The following is a 17,219-nucleotide window of genomic DNA, read 5'->3' as shown; positions in this document are numbered from 1 at the left end:
CATCTTCTATATCATTAATATATATTGTAAAAGCTGTGGTCCCAGCACTGATCCCTGCGGTACCTCACTGGTCACTGCCTGCCATTCCGAAATGGAGGCGTTTATCACTACTCTTTGTTTCCTATCAGCCAACCAACTTTCAATGCAAGTTAGTACTTTGCCCCCAATACCCTGCGCCCTAATTTTGCTCACTAACCTCAAAAGCTTTCTGAAAGTCCAGGTACACTACATCTACTGGATCTCCCTCGTCCATCTTCAGAGTTACATCCTCAAAAAATTCCAGAAGATTAGTCAAGCATGATTTCCCCTTCATAAATCCATGCTGACTCTGACCTATCCTGTTGCTACTATCTAGATGTGTCGTTATTTGAACCAAGGCTATAAGGAGATCAGGAGCAGAATGATCCCAGTGGAAAGCAAACTAAGTGTCAATGAGAAGTTTATTGATAAGCAACTGCTGCTTAGTAATACTGTTGATGACTACTTCCATAATTTTACTGAAGAAGAGAAGGCTGATGGCATGGTAATTGGGTGGGTTGGGATGGTCCTGCTTTTTATCTATAGGGCATACCTGGCAAACAATTTTCCACATCACTGGATAGATACAAGTATTGTGCTGTACTGGAACACCTTGGCCATGATAGTGGCTCAAGTCTTTAGCTCTATTGCCAGTGTGTTGTCAGGGCCCCTGACCTTTGTAGTATCGAGTGCCTTCAGCCATTTCTTAATATCACGTGGAGAGAATTGAATTAGCTGAAGGCCAGCATCTATAGCACTGGGGACCTCTGGAGGTGACCGAGACAGTTCACCATTCAGTGGGAGATGATGGAGTAGCAGAAATATCACTGGACTTGTAATCCAGAGGTCACGGAGTAATGCTCTGGGGACATGGGTTCAAATCCCAGCATGGGAAAGAAAAACAAAAATCTGGATCTGAAACTATCCTCATAGTGACCATGTTACTATCATCAACTGTTGTAAATAACCTACCTCAGTTACTAATGTCATTTAGGGAAGGAAATCTGCTATTCTTATCTGATCTGGCCTGTATGTGACTACAGACTACAGCAATGTGGTTGACTCAACCCTCTGAAATGGTCTTAGCAAGCCACTCAAGTCAAGTACGTTAGAGATGGGTAACAGATGCTTGATTTACCAAAACTCAAGAGATCTGGACTCAATGCTGAGGCCTGGCAAAGCAACTCCTTCCCAACAATATACATTGCTATGGATCTGGAGACACATGAAGATCAGTTAAGCTGCCATGGTCGAATCAGAACATGAGGTGTTCTGGATTACCAATCCAGTGGCATTATTACTATTCTACCACCTCCTTATTAACGAGGACGACTTATTCCCTTTTGTGAATGCCTACACTTGCTAACCCTTACTGATCTTTCTACACCTTCCTGTCACATTATTGTCGGGACTTGGAGATTCAGTGTGTTAATGCTGGGAATGTCATGGGATAATAGTTAGAGTCTCTTTTGTTGGAGATGGTCATTGCCTGGTACTTGTGTGACACAAATTCTACTTGCCACTCATCAGTCCAAGCCTGTATGTTATTCAATTCTTGCTGCATAAGGACACTGATTGCTTCAGAATCTGCAAAGTTGCAAATTGTGCAGAACGTGGTACAATCATCAGATTTCTGACCTTACGATGGAGGGAATGCAATCAAAGGACACATGAAGCAAGGGGAGGCGGTGTCAAAGTGGTAATTTCACTGGATATGTAATCCAGAGGCCTAGGTTAATGTTCTGGGGCATTAGTGTCCTTTAGCCATTGAAACTGCTATTCTTACCTACGTGTACGTGACTCCAGACCCACAGCAACGTGGTTAACTCTTAACTGCCCACTGGACGATTACTGATGGGCAATGAATCCTGACCTTGCCAGTGACCCCACAATACATGAAAACTAGGATCTGCAATGATGCCCTGGAACTGAGATGATTGACCTCCAACAGCCATAAATCCCCAGGGTCAAGGCCACCACTGTTGGTTGATCTGCCTCACAGTTGGGACAAGACATGCCCAGTGATGATGATGACGATAACGACAATGGTGCCTGGGACATTGGCAGGCTGTCGCTGGGTTAGAGTGTGCACTAGCTCTCCCACTGTTGGCACTAGTGCCAGATGTTAGTAGAGGACTTTGCCAAGTTGACAGGGCAGCATGTTGTGTCTAATGCCTGGGTCATTGCCGAGTGGTCTTCTAGTTTTATTTCTTTGATTTTTCTGCAGAGATTTAATACAATGCATTGGCTTGTTAGGCCATTTCAGCAGTTACTTGGCTGCAGTTTGGAGTCACATGTAAGCCAGACAGTAAAAAGCACGGCAGGTTTCCTTGCCTAATGAACATTGAGTGAACCAGATGGGTTACTCTGTAGTTATGAACACGATTTGTTTGATCTTGGATCAAATTAAAGTCTAGATCAATTATTCGTTGCTTTTAAGATGGCAAATTCCTGCTTGAAAGTGCTATAATTTACCATCTGTCTATTTTCCAAATTAAGCAAACTACAAATGAGCTGCAATAAATGATTTAAATTGATGTCTGGTGGAAGTGTTTGGTGCTGGAATAACTTTGTGCCTTGGAGGCATTATTGTAGAAAAAAATACTCAGAAAACAACTGACCCCTGCTTTAGTATCCTCTTGTGGCATGGTGGTAGTGTCTTTACTCCTGGACCAAAGGGCCTGGGTTCAAGTCCCACCTGCTCAAGAGACATTTCATAACATCTCTGACCAGGTTGATTAGGAAAATAGGTGAATAATTTTATTTTAAAGAAACTTGGTGTCTTGGAGCTCATTATGAGACAAGAATTATTCCGAGCATGTTCTTTTTGGAAAGATTTGATAGTTGTATCATGACATTATTAGTGAATATTAATGATATTCAATATTCCTTGTCATTTCGACCTACTAGTTAACCACTGCATCCATTATCCATCCCACACAATGGGCAGCATAAAACCAAGGTGATTGGGATCTTGCCTGTTGGTTGGAGAGCCAGACTTGCATCACTTTTTGGGGATGCTCCATGGTGTTAAGTGTCTATCAGCAATTTAAATGGTCAGTGTCAAAGGTAGCATGGTGGCTCAGTGGTTAGCATTGCCTCCTCACAGCACGAGGGACTGATTTCAGACTCCAGCAACTGTCTGTGTGGAGTTTACAAATTCTCTCCATGTCTGCATGGGTTTCTTCCGGGTGCTCTAGTTACCTCCCCCAAAACAAAGAGGTGCAGGTTAGGTGAATTTGCCAAGCCACATTGCCCATAGTGTTCAGGGACATGTAGGCTAGATGCATTATTCAGGGATAAAGATAGGACAATAGGATAGGGGAATGAATCTGGGTGGGTTACTCCTCGGAGGATCAGAGTGGACTTGTTGGGCTGAAGGGCCTGTTTCCACACTGTAGGGATTCTATGATTTTGAGGCTCTCCCCAGGGTCAAGGAACCCTTAGGCTAAACAGATACTCCCTGAGAGCTGCTGGTCAATTAAGAGGCCAGTGGTTCACACCTGTAGCCAGTTTCATGCGAATATTAGCAGCTCCTGGCAAAGCATCCATTTGAATTTCAGGTTTGGCGGGTGAGAACAGGACGGGTGTTATATGGGAAGGAAATTAAAGGAGATAAGAGTGGTCATTAGAAGGAAAGATTGTCTCTTAGCAGGCACTATCCTTCCCATTACCCCCAATCTAGAATGGAGTATTTTTAACCTTTGACCCCAACCCTGAACCTGCAGGAAACCCAACAAAGACAACTGGCCATGTCGTGATTGCTCTACATGCCACTGGCTGAATGCAAGGAGTGACAGGATCAGGTCCTTAAAATGGGCATTGCACACCTAAAGGCCTCAATTAATGTTGGAGGCACGAAGGCTGTTCATGAAGCTTCTTGCCCAAAATTAATTGGGGCAAAGGTGGGAAGGCACAAGGGTACCTACCCCAATACCTTTGAGCCCACTTAGATGCCACCTGCTTCCAAACTTGCCTTAAATGTAACTGATGTTCCAAATGAAAAAGGCTTTAGTATCAGTAAGGCCTATGAGGTGAGATAGAAAACGTGTATAATCCTACTGAATGCAGGGCAGGCTCAAGGGATGTTATGGCATAATTCTCCTATTTCTTTAGGTCTTGCAGTGTAGGCTCACATGCTGTGAGTCGCCAACAGGAAACTGAACCATCCTGAATCTCCAGTTTAAAAATGAAAATGTAGTAAAATAAGTATGTTCAATCGTGACATCCAGAGCACATTTTGAAATTACTTCTGAAGTGATTTATGCATCAAATAAAAGAGGAGGCTGTGAGAACTGCCCCAGAACTGCAGTACACAGAAGCAAGAACAGAAACTTGCTGGAGAGACTCAGCAGGTCTGGTAACATCTGCATGGAGAAAGCAGAATCAACGTTTTGGGTCCAGCGATCCTTCTTTAGAATAGTCCTGCCAGACCTGCTGAGGTTCTGCAACAATTTCTGTCCATAACTGCAGTTCTTTGTAAGTTTAAAGCTGACAATTACTATATGGGACAAAAGCATAAGAACCAATTAGGAAGTTTAGTCTTAATAAAATAAATGGCAGTATTTGCAAAAAGGTTTCCAACCAAAAATTTTGAAAGATTTAAATCACAATTCTGTAATTGTGCATTCCTTACCAATGACAAATGCTTCTTTGCACTGTGTTCCATGTTCGTTGTACCAAGGAGGTCGCCCTGCAGTGTAAATTGTTCGTGTGCTTGTTCTTAAAAGTGGTGGTTCAGATTTGCACTGGCTAGTTGTTCGCTTTCGTGATGACAACGAAGGGTTTACAGAGGGTAATAATCTGTCCAGTGCCTTTTCACTGCTACAAAAAAAAAAGGAACAGCATTGTGATAGCTATTCCCATAGTTAATACAAATACATTCTTTCCTCCCCAAATCCAGAAACATCAAATGGCTAGTGGGTTTATCGAAGTTCATCTGTCCTCTAGTACTCCAACTTGTTCATCAAACCTCAATGTCAAATTGCTTCTGCTATTTAAACAACTTTGGGTGAATTTTCCCCAGCAGGTGAGACCAAGAGCTGAGTTTCCAGAATGCATCGCTGGTGAAAATGTGATTTGCTATGCTGTAAATTTTATGATTTTGTTAGATTGAACTCTGGCTCAGCTTAGGGGCATTCATCTCAATATTGTTTAAGATGCTTGCCATGGTAGCACAAGGAGGTCAGGAACAGAATATAGAGATTGAAATAAAAGGTAGATTATGCTTACAACTGTTTGCTATAGATTACCACCCAGTGTATAGGAGGTGAAGGAATAAAACTGTAAAGAAGTGTAAATAAAATCAAAATAATTGAGATTACTGACAAACCTTCAGCTCCAGAGTCTGAAAAAAAAGCATCATGTGTGGATGATCCAGTCTTACTCAATCAAAATCAAAGCAAAATTTTACAGCCCCCACCAATAGGTTTGCAGGTGATGGCTTAGAATATTCTGTCAATGTCCTTCCTATCACTAAACTTTGCAGCAATGTTTGGGGACAGTTGTTAGAGCCTAAAGTCCATCTACTCATTCCCCTTTAACTTTTTGTTTTAAGTCATTCACAGGATATAGGCATTATTGGATGGACCAGTATGTTTTGCCCATATTTAGGGCAGTTAAGAGTCAACCCCACTGCTGTGGATCTGAAGTCACATGTAGGCAGACCAGGTAAGGACAACCGTTCATATTAGTGAACCAGACAGGTTTAGCTGACAATCGATCACTATTTCATGGTCATCGTTAAACTTTTAATTCCAGATTTCTATTCAATCTAAATTCCTTCATCTTCCATGGCAGGATTCAAATTCGGGTCCCCAGAGCACTAACTGGGTCTGTTGATTAATAATTTAGCAATAATATCACTAGGTCAGTGCCATGGCTTTTTGCCAAGCAGCAACTTTTAGGCTCGACAAGCAGGAAGGTGAAACAACATAGCAAGCCAGGCAGCATCAGGAGGTGGAGAAGTCAATGTTTTTGGTGTAACCTGATGCTGCCTGGTTTGCTGTATTCTTCCAGCCTCCTGCCTGTATTTTGTAATCCAGCATCTGCAGCTTTTTTTTCTAAGCAACTTAAGGCTGGCAAGCAGTGGTTGGGAATGGAGTAGAGGACGCATAGCAGGTTAACCTGCAGAGGTGAGATGGGAGAACATCCCTTACATCCGCCACCTAAAAAGATCAGCACCCTTTCTGGCTTTTGTAATCCACTCCCACACTCCTCTTACCCCACCTCCTGGTCATATGGAGACTACCCCAGACCTGCCAGCAGCTGGTCTCCTGCCACTTTTTTTTGTGGGACTTGAGGTGTTCCCAGCAGTGGGCAGAATAGTCATCTTTCTGTTAATGCTGTTGGTGCCAGGACTGCCAGATAACTAGTTCGCCTGGCAGTTCTGTGTGGCAGAGCACTCTCCCCTGTCAAGGGTAGAAGTTCTAACTGCAGCCGGTCTGAAATAAGCAGCCGAGGAAATATTGCTGCATCTAATAATAGAAAATGAACCAAAGTTGAGAAATGTATTGGAGAATCTGGAAACATAGAAAAAAAAGCCATGGCACAAAAGTCAGCCATTTTTCCATAGAGAACATGCTCAATGCCTCCCTCATCCTGACAGCCCCCTTTGTGCGCAGCTGCATCAAGCTGTGCATAGACTCTCAGTACGCAAACACCAAGTGTCAGTATGTATCAAGGTTCTATCTGTCCCTGGTGTTATGAAGGATAAGACTGACCTTGTTGCTGTGGAATACTCCAAGTAGTTGGGCCATTCCATATCATTTGTCCTTCGCGGAGAAATTTGCAAAGAAAAGCACTTTTGACCATCAGGAAATGGTCAGCATGTAGCGTCCTTGAGTCTCTGCACGAGAAAGGATCCTGTTGGGTTGTTCCCTGAGCAGACTATCAAAATCATTTGGCAGAATACTTCATCACCAGAACTTTCCAACGAGCACCAAGATATTGTTTGGCTGGTGGTGAGAATAACCTGTGAGATGCTTCACATTGCCTGGTCAGTCTGTGCTACAGCCCACTGCCCTTGAAGCAGCTGCGGAGGGATTGGAGATGGTCTCACATCTCCTGCTGGAAGGTGCCTTTGCAAAGGAAATCTGGAGAAAGGTGCAATGGGTTTTGTCAAGATTTGTCCTGAGCAGCTCCATGATGCAGGATGCTGTGCTCAATGATGTGGTCCTCAAGATACAAGCTAAGACAAATATCAAGTGCACCTGGAGGGCCAACTTGGTGAAAGACATTCTTTTGTCTGCCCGAAACTTCCTGATGTTCCAGAGTAAGGAGTTAACCTCGACCGAGTATTGCAGACTGACACATTCCAAGGTCCAGGACTATGTGCTGAGGGATGCATTAAATCTTGGGCAGCTGCTGCCAAGGCACAGTGGGTAAAGACCACAGTCTAAAGTCTTTCTGGCAAAATACAAAACACACACCCTCCTGGTGCCTCAAATACATAAATAATAATGTTTCATAAGTAAGGAATGCCTTGAGTTCATTTGTTGGAACTGTCAAGAAAGTCAATGTTTGTTTGTTTCCTATGCAAAGATTGTACAGAACTGAACTGCTCATGGTGTTATGAATGTAAATAAAAATATTTTGTATGAATAAAGTATGTTTTTGGAATAAAAAATTTGAGATATAAAAATAGATTGCAGCAATCAGAATGATAAACATAGTTGGATTAGAAAATGAAACAGCAATGCTGAATTCACACACAAACTGTATTCTGAATGCATTCTACAGCTGTTTATCAATCGACACCAGGTACTTTTCAAGTCAGAATTGTTATGTTAACTATCTTGCCTAAAGCAAGCTGCACAACAACAAAAGCACAACCAATTCAACAGCTGCAATAATTCAAATCTAGAGAAATTGTGCTTTTTCCTTTCATTCAGAGAATCAATAACTTGGATTTGTTTGCCATAAACATTAAGTAGCAATGAATATTTCAGGCTAACACCTCTGATCCCTGATGCCTCTGGTAAAGCATACTCACAGACACAAATACGATTCTCAGGTAGAATTATTATGACCAACAAGAGTCTTTGGGAATCTCATCCACTAGAGGCACACAGCTGCAAGTCTGACATACAGATTTCTGGCCATTAGAAATATCACTGAGATTAAGCTCCTCAGAACCCAATTATATTTTATTGCTCTAAGATACAATATTTTCTTTTTATCACTTGGAACATTAAAGACCAAGAGGAGTAGGCCATTCAGCCCCTCAAACCAGCCCCACTATTCTGTAAATTTATGGCCTGATCATTTGCCCCAGGCTGCAACTCCTCTGATATTTGTTGAACTCTACACACTTAAAGGCAAAGGACATGTTAAATTTGTTGCAGATCTTGTCCTTTAAATTAATAGGCCACTTTTATATTAAAAAAACAAAATTAAGACAATTGAATTGTGAATTACTGAGGCAATGCTACAAATTACTCAGAATCTTATAAAAAAGCTCAACTATAAAAACAGAAGCTATCGAAACAGCCATTTCAATGGCTGTCCACTATATCCAGGCTGTCCACACCACAACAGCCTATAAATGCTCAGTTTCTATTCCTGAGCATTCTGATTTGAGGTTAGTAAGTCAGGTAACAGCCAGCTTTAAGAATTTTGGTATTTAAGAATGAATGTTACTAACACTTGTGAGCTCTTGGGGTCACAGTGGTAATAATACCTTTGGGCCAGAAGGTCCATGTTCAAGTCTAACCTGCTCCAGAGGTGTGTTTTAACATGTTTGAAAAGAGTTGACAGAAAATATCTGTATCAGCTATACGATATAGTATCATGCTATAATGGTATTAGAGGCAGTTCAAAAGGAGATTCACTCGGCTCATGGCATGAAGTGGCTATCTTATCAAGAACAGCTGATCATGTTGGGCATTTATTTGCAATTCAGAAGAATAAGGGGTGGTCTTATTGAAACATGTAAGATTCTGAAGGGGCTTGACACGGTAAGTGTTCAGATGTTTCCTTTAGTAGGGGAATCTTGAATTAGGGAACAGAATAAGTGGATAATTATTTAAAAAGGATATGCAAACGAATTTCTTCTCCGTGGGTCGTGAATGCCTGGAATTCTCTACCTCAGAGTTGTGGTTCTGAGTAGGATGCTCTTAGAGAGTTAATGCAGAATGGGCCAAATGGCCACTTTCTGCACTATAGGGGTTTTATGGTGAACGTGTAAACCCTTCCAATATGCATATGCATGATGGTAAATACAAGAGCTCTGGTCAGCTATGCTGGATATAGAGTGAAACCCCCTTCAGCAGCAGCAGCCTCTAGCAGTAACTAGTGACCTGTTTCAGGAAAATAATAGCTTTAGAAACGGATACAAACACAAACTTTGTTTGCCTCATAAGCCACTAGCTGCAGGAATAAGGAAAGCCTCAAAGACCATAGGTTGCTTATAACTACTTTTACAATACAGGGTGAGGTTTGCATCACACAATGAGGCTATTTTACTTGAAAATCAAAGTTTTGTTCTCACATGATGACAATTGAATAATTTGTTTTTTTCGTAAAGGGGATTGAAAAAGGGGCACACATTTTTTGTTTTACATTGGCAGCAGGTATCTCTGGCCTAACCAAAGTGAGAACCTCAATTTCAGAAATCCTACCAATGATTTTCACTGGAGTACACACATCTGTGCAGATGCTTCACAGGAGTCACAGATGAACAGGGCAGTAAAGGCAGCATTTGGCACACTGGCCTTCATCAGTCAGGACATTGAGTGTAGATGTTGGGAAGTTATGTTGCAGTTGTACAGTATGTTGGTTAAGCCACACTTGAGTATTTGTGTTCAGTTTTGGTCATCTTGCTATAGGGAGGACATTATTAAACTGGAAAGTGTGCAGAAGAAATTTACAAGGATGTTGCCAGGAATCAAATGGTCTGAGTTATAGGAAGAAGTGAAACAAGCTAGGATTTCATTCTTTAGAGTATAGGAGACTGAGGGGGGATCTTGTAGAAATGTATAAGATCATGAGAAGCATGGATAGGGTGAATGCACAGTCTTTTTCCCTGGGTTGGAGAATCAAGGACATCAGTTTAAGGTCAGAGGGGAAAGAATTAAAAAAAAGAACCTAAGGAGTAACTTTTTTTTTTACACAGAGGGTGGAATGCATGTGTAATGAGCTGCTAGCGGAAGTGGTTGAGGCAGGTACATTAACAACATTTAAAAAGCATTTGGACAAATACATGGATAGCAAATATTTAGAAGAATATGGACCAAATGCAGGGAAAAGGCATTAGGGTTGATGGACATTTTGGTTGGAACGGACCAGTTTGGGCCAAAGGGCTTGTATCTGTGCTGTAGGACTCAATTATTCTATGAGAAATAACTAGACATATAAAAGTGCAGCTATCTTCAATCAAATTCAATTTTCACTGGTGGACTACCCAAAAAGCCCGAGTTGTGGACTTTATACTTTTCAGGAAATTTAGCATTATCGTGAGTGCAAATGGAGAGAGATTCAGGGATGCTTTCGGGAGAGGGAAGATGCGTTTTGGAATTGTTAAAAAGGTAAACATGTTACAAAAAAAATGGATAAGCCCATTAGAATGGTCAAGCTGTCAAAGGATTTAATTCCCTTGGAACTTTTCAGTTTCCAATGCATTTAAATCTCATGTCCTTTTAATTAAAAAAAAAATCCACTTAAAATTAAAATTATTTAATTCTGTTTGTTGACATAAGCCGGAGGGTTATTATTAGAGGATTTGTGCTGATTGACTGATTTCATAAACTATTATGCTAACTGTGAGGTCCTGTAATTTCAAAGTTTAATTGACAACTTCAAATTGTTTTAAGGTTGTTGATATGGGCTATGACTACAAATGCTTGATTTATAAAGGATTAAGTTGTTTAAGGAAGTTAAATGTACCAAATAGTTCTCTTTTTAAAAATCAGTTTTTTTAAAAAACATTAGTGAATTCATCAAATAGAACTTTATTTTATTTCATCTGCAGGATACTAGGGGATTGTGTGGAAAACGAAGGTGTGCGAAGAGTGAGAGCTGAACAGTTGCTTTTGTTCTATTGTTTTGTTTACAGATGGGACAAGTTCCTGGATTGTGAAGTCTGGCCCTGAACACAGCATGTTCTTGCACCTATAAACCACTGTGGCTGTCTCCAAACCCTTTCTGAAAATTGTGGGCAAAACTCCCATTGACAAATGTCAGTCCAGAACCAAACTTTGAATTGAGGAATTTTCTCCCGAGCTAGGCTGGTGGTGCGAGGAATTTTCCCAAATCTGTGCTCTCCATTAGGAAGCAAAAATTCAGAGTATAATGTGGAGCATGCATGAAATTGAACACAGAGTTACAAAAAAATGCATAGGAATAGAGCACAAATAAATTAAGCAGTACATGGAAACAGCAGAAGAGGAAATTTGACTTCCATCATGTTTTACCAAATATACACGTTCTCAATATGCTTTTATTACTAGGTATCAACTAGATTCAATTAGTATGCACTCTTTCCATAGGAGGCAGAAATTTGTATATTCAAATGTTGCTCTGGAACTTGAGCAGACAATGGTCAAGATTTTCAGATTTGCTAGCAACCTTGAAGAAAGATGTCCATAAATATTTAATGCTACTACCATTTTTAAGAGATATCTGAAGTCAGACAACAGAGTTCAATGGGATAAAATGTCAAAGAACTGACAGTGGTTTTAATGCATATATATTTTTATAATAACAGCAATATTCACTATTGGGAAAGATTTGCTTTAAAAAGCACAATATTTTCAACCTTACTAAATTAACTTGAAGCGATTTCTTATCATGTTGTTTGGAGCACCACCACCTACACTATACTTCCTCTGTTAACACATTGCAGGTTCAAGTACGTGAATTTGAATGCATTTGTTCTTTATTGTAATACCACATCAATTATTATTGCACATGTTGTGCCCTAGATTCATGTCTGAGATGATACAAGACCATTCTAACAACATTAGCAACAAACAAAATCTGTTTTTTTGAACACATTTAGAATCTCAGCACCACTGCAGTAAGAGGATATGAACAGTGCACTGAGTGACAATAACGTACAGCTCTCACGTCGATCACTTATTTCTCAGCAGTCAAACCTTTTCACAAAGGTTTCCCTGAAGCTGACAACCACCAATGTCCCAAAACATGGAACTATTTTTAGAAGAATGAACAGTAAATATAGAGCATGTTAGATCATTGTCAAAGTTTCAAAATCTTTCTGTATCTTAATACCTGAAAGCTCAAGCAAAATATCACAAATACTGTACAATCTCTTTATGATCCTTCCTTACATTACCTGCTTGGGTTCCAGGCCCTTTCTCATTTCCTACCTGCTGCATAATATATCTGTTAAGGGTTACATTTACTACAATACAATGATAAAACTGCCAGCAGTCATGGTGACATGCATTAATTCTCTTAAAAATTACAACAAATTCTGGAGTCTGCACATCTGCAGTTAAATGTGGAAATCAAAAAGTTGCTGTCAGTAATTTTATGCTTCTCCAAAGGGGACGTTGTCAAGGTCCTTAGTGACTTCAATCAATTACAAAACAATGAATCAATGAGAATTTTTTTTGCCTTGCCAACATTCTCACTGTAAAAAAAACCCTTAAAAAATTGTTATTGAATGAGGTATAGCTATATTTTTAATGGTGTACTATTCTTTACAGTAAGAAAAGCATAATGTCCTTACTCTAAAAGGCAAGCAAACTGATGTCTAACCTCAGTGGTGTGGAAACTATTGGAAGCAATTCTGAGGGACAGAATTAATCTGCACTTGGAGAGGCAGGAATTAAATCAAGAACAGTCAATTGTTTAGGGCAGGAAATGTCTGACCAACTTGATTGAATTTTTTTTTGAAGACAGGAGTTAGGTGTGTAGATGAGGGCAATGCATTTGACATTGTCTACTTGGACTTCTGCAAAAGCTTTTGATAGGATCCTGGACAGGAGATGGATTGTGAAAGTAAAAACCTACGGGGTCTAATTAAATTTGGCTAAATGGGTCCAGGTTTGGCTTAGTGGCAGGAAGCAGAGGGTGATGGTCAAGGAGTGTTTTTTGTGATTCGAAGCCTGTTCTGCAAGGCTCATGGTTGGTGCATTTGCTATTTGTAGTATATAAATGATTTAAAACTTTAATGGAGGAAGGTTGATCAGCTAAGTTTGCAAATGATATAAAGTTGATGCAGTGGTAAATAATAAAGATAGCATTAGATTATAGGAGGATATAAAAGGGCTGGTCAGATCAGTGGCAATTAGAATTCTATCCAGGTAAGTGTGAGATGACATACTTGAGCAGGACAAACAAAGCAAGGAATACCGTATATACGCGAGTAAAAGTCGATGTAAAAGTCGACCCCCTATTTTTGGCCAAAAAATCTGGAATTTTCGATATATCTTGTGTAAAAGTCAACCAAGTTTTTCACAGACAACAGATCAACATTTATGAGTCAAGGTACTATCCTGTACATAAATGTTACAATGAGGAAATGAATTGTTTGTGCGATTATGTAATTTGATGTACAATACACACTAATTGTACAGTCATACACCTAATTGAAGTTTTGAAGTTTCTTCTTCATTATGTGTTAAAATTCCCTCCAGAAAAAAAAATACAGCAGCATTTAAGCTGAAAGTTATTGAAGTTGCACAGAAGACAAATGACTATGAAGCAGCAAAGAGAATTGTGTGTTTCGGAAAAACGGGAGAGAGACTGGAGAAAGATATCAAACCAACTTCAAACAAACCTATAACAAAAGTGTGCCAGAGGTAAATCCAACAAATGGCCACAATTGGAGAAAAAAAGTTGCTGAGTGGGTACTTGAAAATCGTCAAAATGAAAAATGCGTTAATCGTGAAATCATTCCAATCCCCACTCATGAAACAAATCAAAAGGAGGGTGGAATTTCAGATTTTAAGACAAGTGCTGGATGATGCAGAAGGTTCATGAGGAGGCATGACTTAGTACTTTGGCAGAGAACAAAGATTGCCCAAAAGCTGCCTGCTGAACGAGAGGATATTACAGTTTCAACAGTTTGTAATCAGAAATCGGCAGAAGGAAGGCTACAAGTTATCGTGTATTGGAAACATGGACGAAATGCCTATTACTTGTCACATGCTGGAGAATCTAATTGTGAATCAAAAAGGGGGAAAAAAAAGGTATCAGGGAGAACAGGTGGCCATAAGAAAAGTAGGTTTAGTTTAGTTCTTTGTATGGCTGATTGTACCAAGTTAAAACCAATGGCTGCTTTTAAAGAGAATAACTTTGCCAAAGGAGAAATTTCCAAAAGGAACTGTCATCCATAAGCATCCACAAAGCTGGATGGATGAAAGTGGATGTAGAAAATGATAAAGGAAGTTTGAAATTTACAACCTAGTGGACTACGCAAGGAAAGGAGTTTGCTTGTCTGGGACCAGTTTGGATCACATCTGGTAAAGAATGTTGTTGATAACATCTGATCACATAACACTCACTTAGCTGTAATTCCCAGCAGATTTACAAGTGTTTTGCAACCAATGGATGTTAGTATCAATAAGCCACTTAAGGAAATGATGAGAATAAAGTGGAATAACTGGATGCATGATAGAGAAAAAACATACACGAAAGTGAGGAAGGTGTAGGCTCCACCACTGCCACTGATCTGTGAATGGATTGTTGACTATTCACAAATCATTCAAGAAACGTGGCATTTCAAATGCATTGCACAGTACAGAGGACAATTATCTATGGGATGACATAGATGAAGAAGCAGCAGCAGATGTGCTACCTCGAACTACGAACAGGAAAGTTGAAGAGGATTCATGTGATGATTCATCCTGGTGATTATGAAGCTCTTTTCAGTGCTGAAGATGCTGAACAGTGACTTTGTAGGATTTTAATGAACTTTTGTATTTGACATGTTTAATTCAAGATGTACCATGTAATTGTGATTTAAAGTCATATTATATTTCTACTTCATTTTTGTACATATAACTAAAAGTTTACTAATTCATTTTTGTTTCTATGGTCTTTATCCAGCAATTACCATAATTCATTTTTTTCTTTATTTGTTTAGAGATCAATTGGCTTTCTGCTAATGATATGGTAATTTGGACTGTAGTATGAATTTCAGCCCCTCAAAAGTAGCATCCATGTAATAGTTGACCCCATAAATTTAATCTTAAATTGTCTAAAAGGTTTCACTTTTACATTAATATGTATGGTAATAAATCAACAGTAGCATCCTGGGAAACACCAAGGATCAGAGAGGCCTTGCAATGGATGTCCATCAGTACCTTAAGGTAGTAAGACAGATAGATAAAAAGTGGTTAAGGCGGCGTATAGGAAACTTGCCTTTATTAGCTCAGTCAAAGGTTAACAGCATTGAGATGATGCTGGAACTGTATAAAACACTGTTCAGACCACAGCTAATATGTAGTTACAGCAACATTTGCAGTTCTGGAATCCACATTAGAGCAAGGGTGTAATCACACTGGAGCTGGTGCAGAGGAGATTGACCAGAAATTTGCCTGGATTGGAGAGTTTTAGTTATGAAGAGAGATTGGATAGACTGGGATTGTTTTCCTTGGAACAGAAGAGACTGCTCTGGGGAAAACGATTGACATGTATCTATGAGTGGCATATACAGGGTAGAACTGAAGAAACCTATTTCCTCGGTGGAGAGATCAATGATTAGGGGACTTAGATTTGAGGTAAGAGGTGGGAGATTTGGAGGGAGTGTAAGAAACAATTTCTTTCACTCGGAGGGTCATGGGAAACTGGAACTCACTGCCTGTAAGTGGGGGTAGAGTTAGAGACCCTCATAACATTTTAACAAGTACTGAGATAGGCACTTGCAATGTCAAAGCATACAAGGTTATGAGCCAAGTGCTAGAAAATTGGATTAGTTAGGTGCTTTATTTGACCAGTACAGACTTAATGGACCAAATGGCCTTTTTCTTTGCTGCAGACCTCTATGACTCAATGAAATAACATAATTATGTACACAAGCTAAACTATTACATCCAGATAAAAACTATAGTTTTTAAAAATAATACAAATTGTTAAAACGAGTGTTTATATAGCAGCTTCTCCCTTAATTCGATGTGCAAGTCTGAATTGTTTATTCTGCTCTTGGTAAATGAAAAATAAAAAGGATCATTATAACATTCTACTTCCTGATTTGCTGTTAAAAAACAAAGAACAGTACATCACAGGAACAGGCCCTTCGGCTCTCCAAGCCAATGCTGACACATTTTGTCCTTCCATACTAAAACTGCCTTCACTTACAGGAACCAGAACTGTATGCAATGGTGACCACACTTCCAGAAAGATGTGGATGCTTTGGAGAGGATACAGAAAAGGTTTACCAGAATGTTGTCTGGTATAGGGGATTGCTTTTGATTATAATACTTCAGTGTGATTGGCTGTTCAACCTGCTTACTAATATCACTGTTGCTGAATGCCTGGAGAGCCTCTTGACTTGGTGCCAGAATTAAACTAATGTTAGGAAATAGATTACTATCAGAGATCATAAGAACTTGAGAGCTGGCTTTCATTGATATCAGCATTAAGTATTGTTGCTTTGCCAATGAATGTGATATTTTGATTCATATCTTTGTGTTGTCTATAGCATCTCAGCATATTAAAAAATAATTACCTAAAACATAGCTTACAAAGAAATTAATAAGTATATAATTGTAGCAACTACAATAAAGTGCTCAATTCTGGTAAACTGTGACCTTAAGTCAGTTCACCAAATGATTCAATTGAGATTATAAATTGCCACTGATATAGTGTGCATTTATTAAGCACAATGGAAACATGATCTGTGGCTCATAATGTATTTTTTGACACATGTCTCAAAAAATGCCACACTTATTAATGACAAATGTATTAAAATCCAGGGATCAAGAGACAATGCAGGTCAGAAAGAAGAATGGCACAGGGTAGAATACGAGCAGCAGAGTTTTGGGTGAGCTCACGTTTATGGAAGGTAGAGGTTGGAAGGCTGGCTAAGAGAACATTGAAATAATCAAGTCCGGACGTGACGGAAGCACGGATGAGATGTGCTGGATACAGATGGGTGGAGGAACCAGAGATGATGGATTACATAGAGGTAGTGGTAGATTTTGTAATAGGAAATTTTGGCAACTCAGTTTGGGGTTGAATAGGATGATGAGGTTGCAAGTACAGTATTCTGGTTCAGACTGAGAAGGTAG

The 17,219-nt window shown here is 39.7% G+C and overlaps 1 protein-coding gene across 3 annotated transcripts in view; it reads right to left on the bottom strand.

Annotated features, from left to right (window-relative positions):
* Positions 1 to 17,219, bottom strand: part of uckl1b (uridine-cytidine kinase 1-like 1b) — a 124,592-nt gene that overhangs the window by 79,752 nt on the left and 27,621 nt on the right. For all 3 annotated transcript variants that reach the window (XM_043710408.1, XM_043710407.1, XM_043710409.1), the window contains exon 2: positions 4,655 to 4,842. In XM_043710408.1, coding sequence (XP_043566343.1) covers positions 4,655 to 4,842 — 188 coding nt within the window. The remainder of the gene's footprint in view (positions 1 to 4,654; positions 4,843 to 17,219) is intronic.

This window comes from Chiloscyllium plagiosum, chromosome 20 (assembly GCF_004010195.1).
Source record: "Chiloscyllium plagiosum isolate BGI_BamShark_2017 chromosome 20, ASM401019v2, whole genome shotgun sequence".
Taxonomy (NCBI): domain Eukaryota; kingdom Metazoa; phylum Chordata; class Chondrichthyes; order Orectolobiformes; family Hemiscylliidae; genus Chiloscyllium; species Chiloscyllium plagiosum.
Note: the sequence above shows the minus strand (reverse complement) of the source record. Positions and strands in the feature narration are given on the sequence as shown.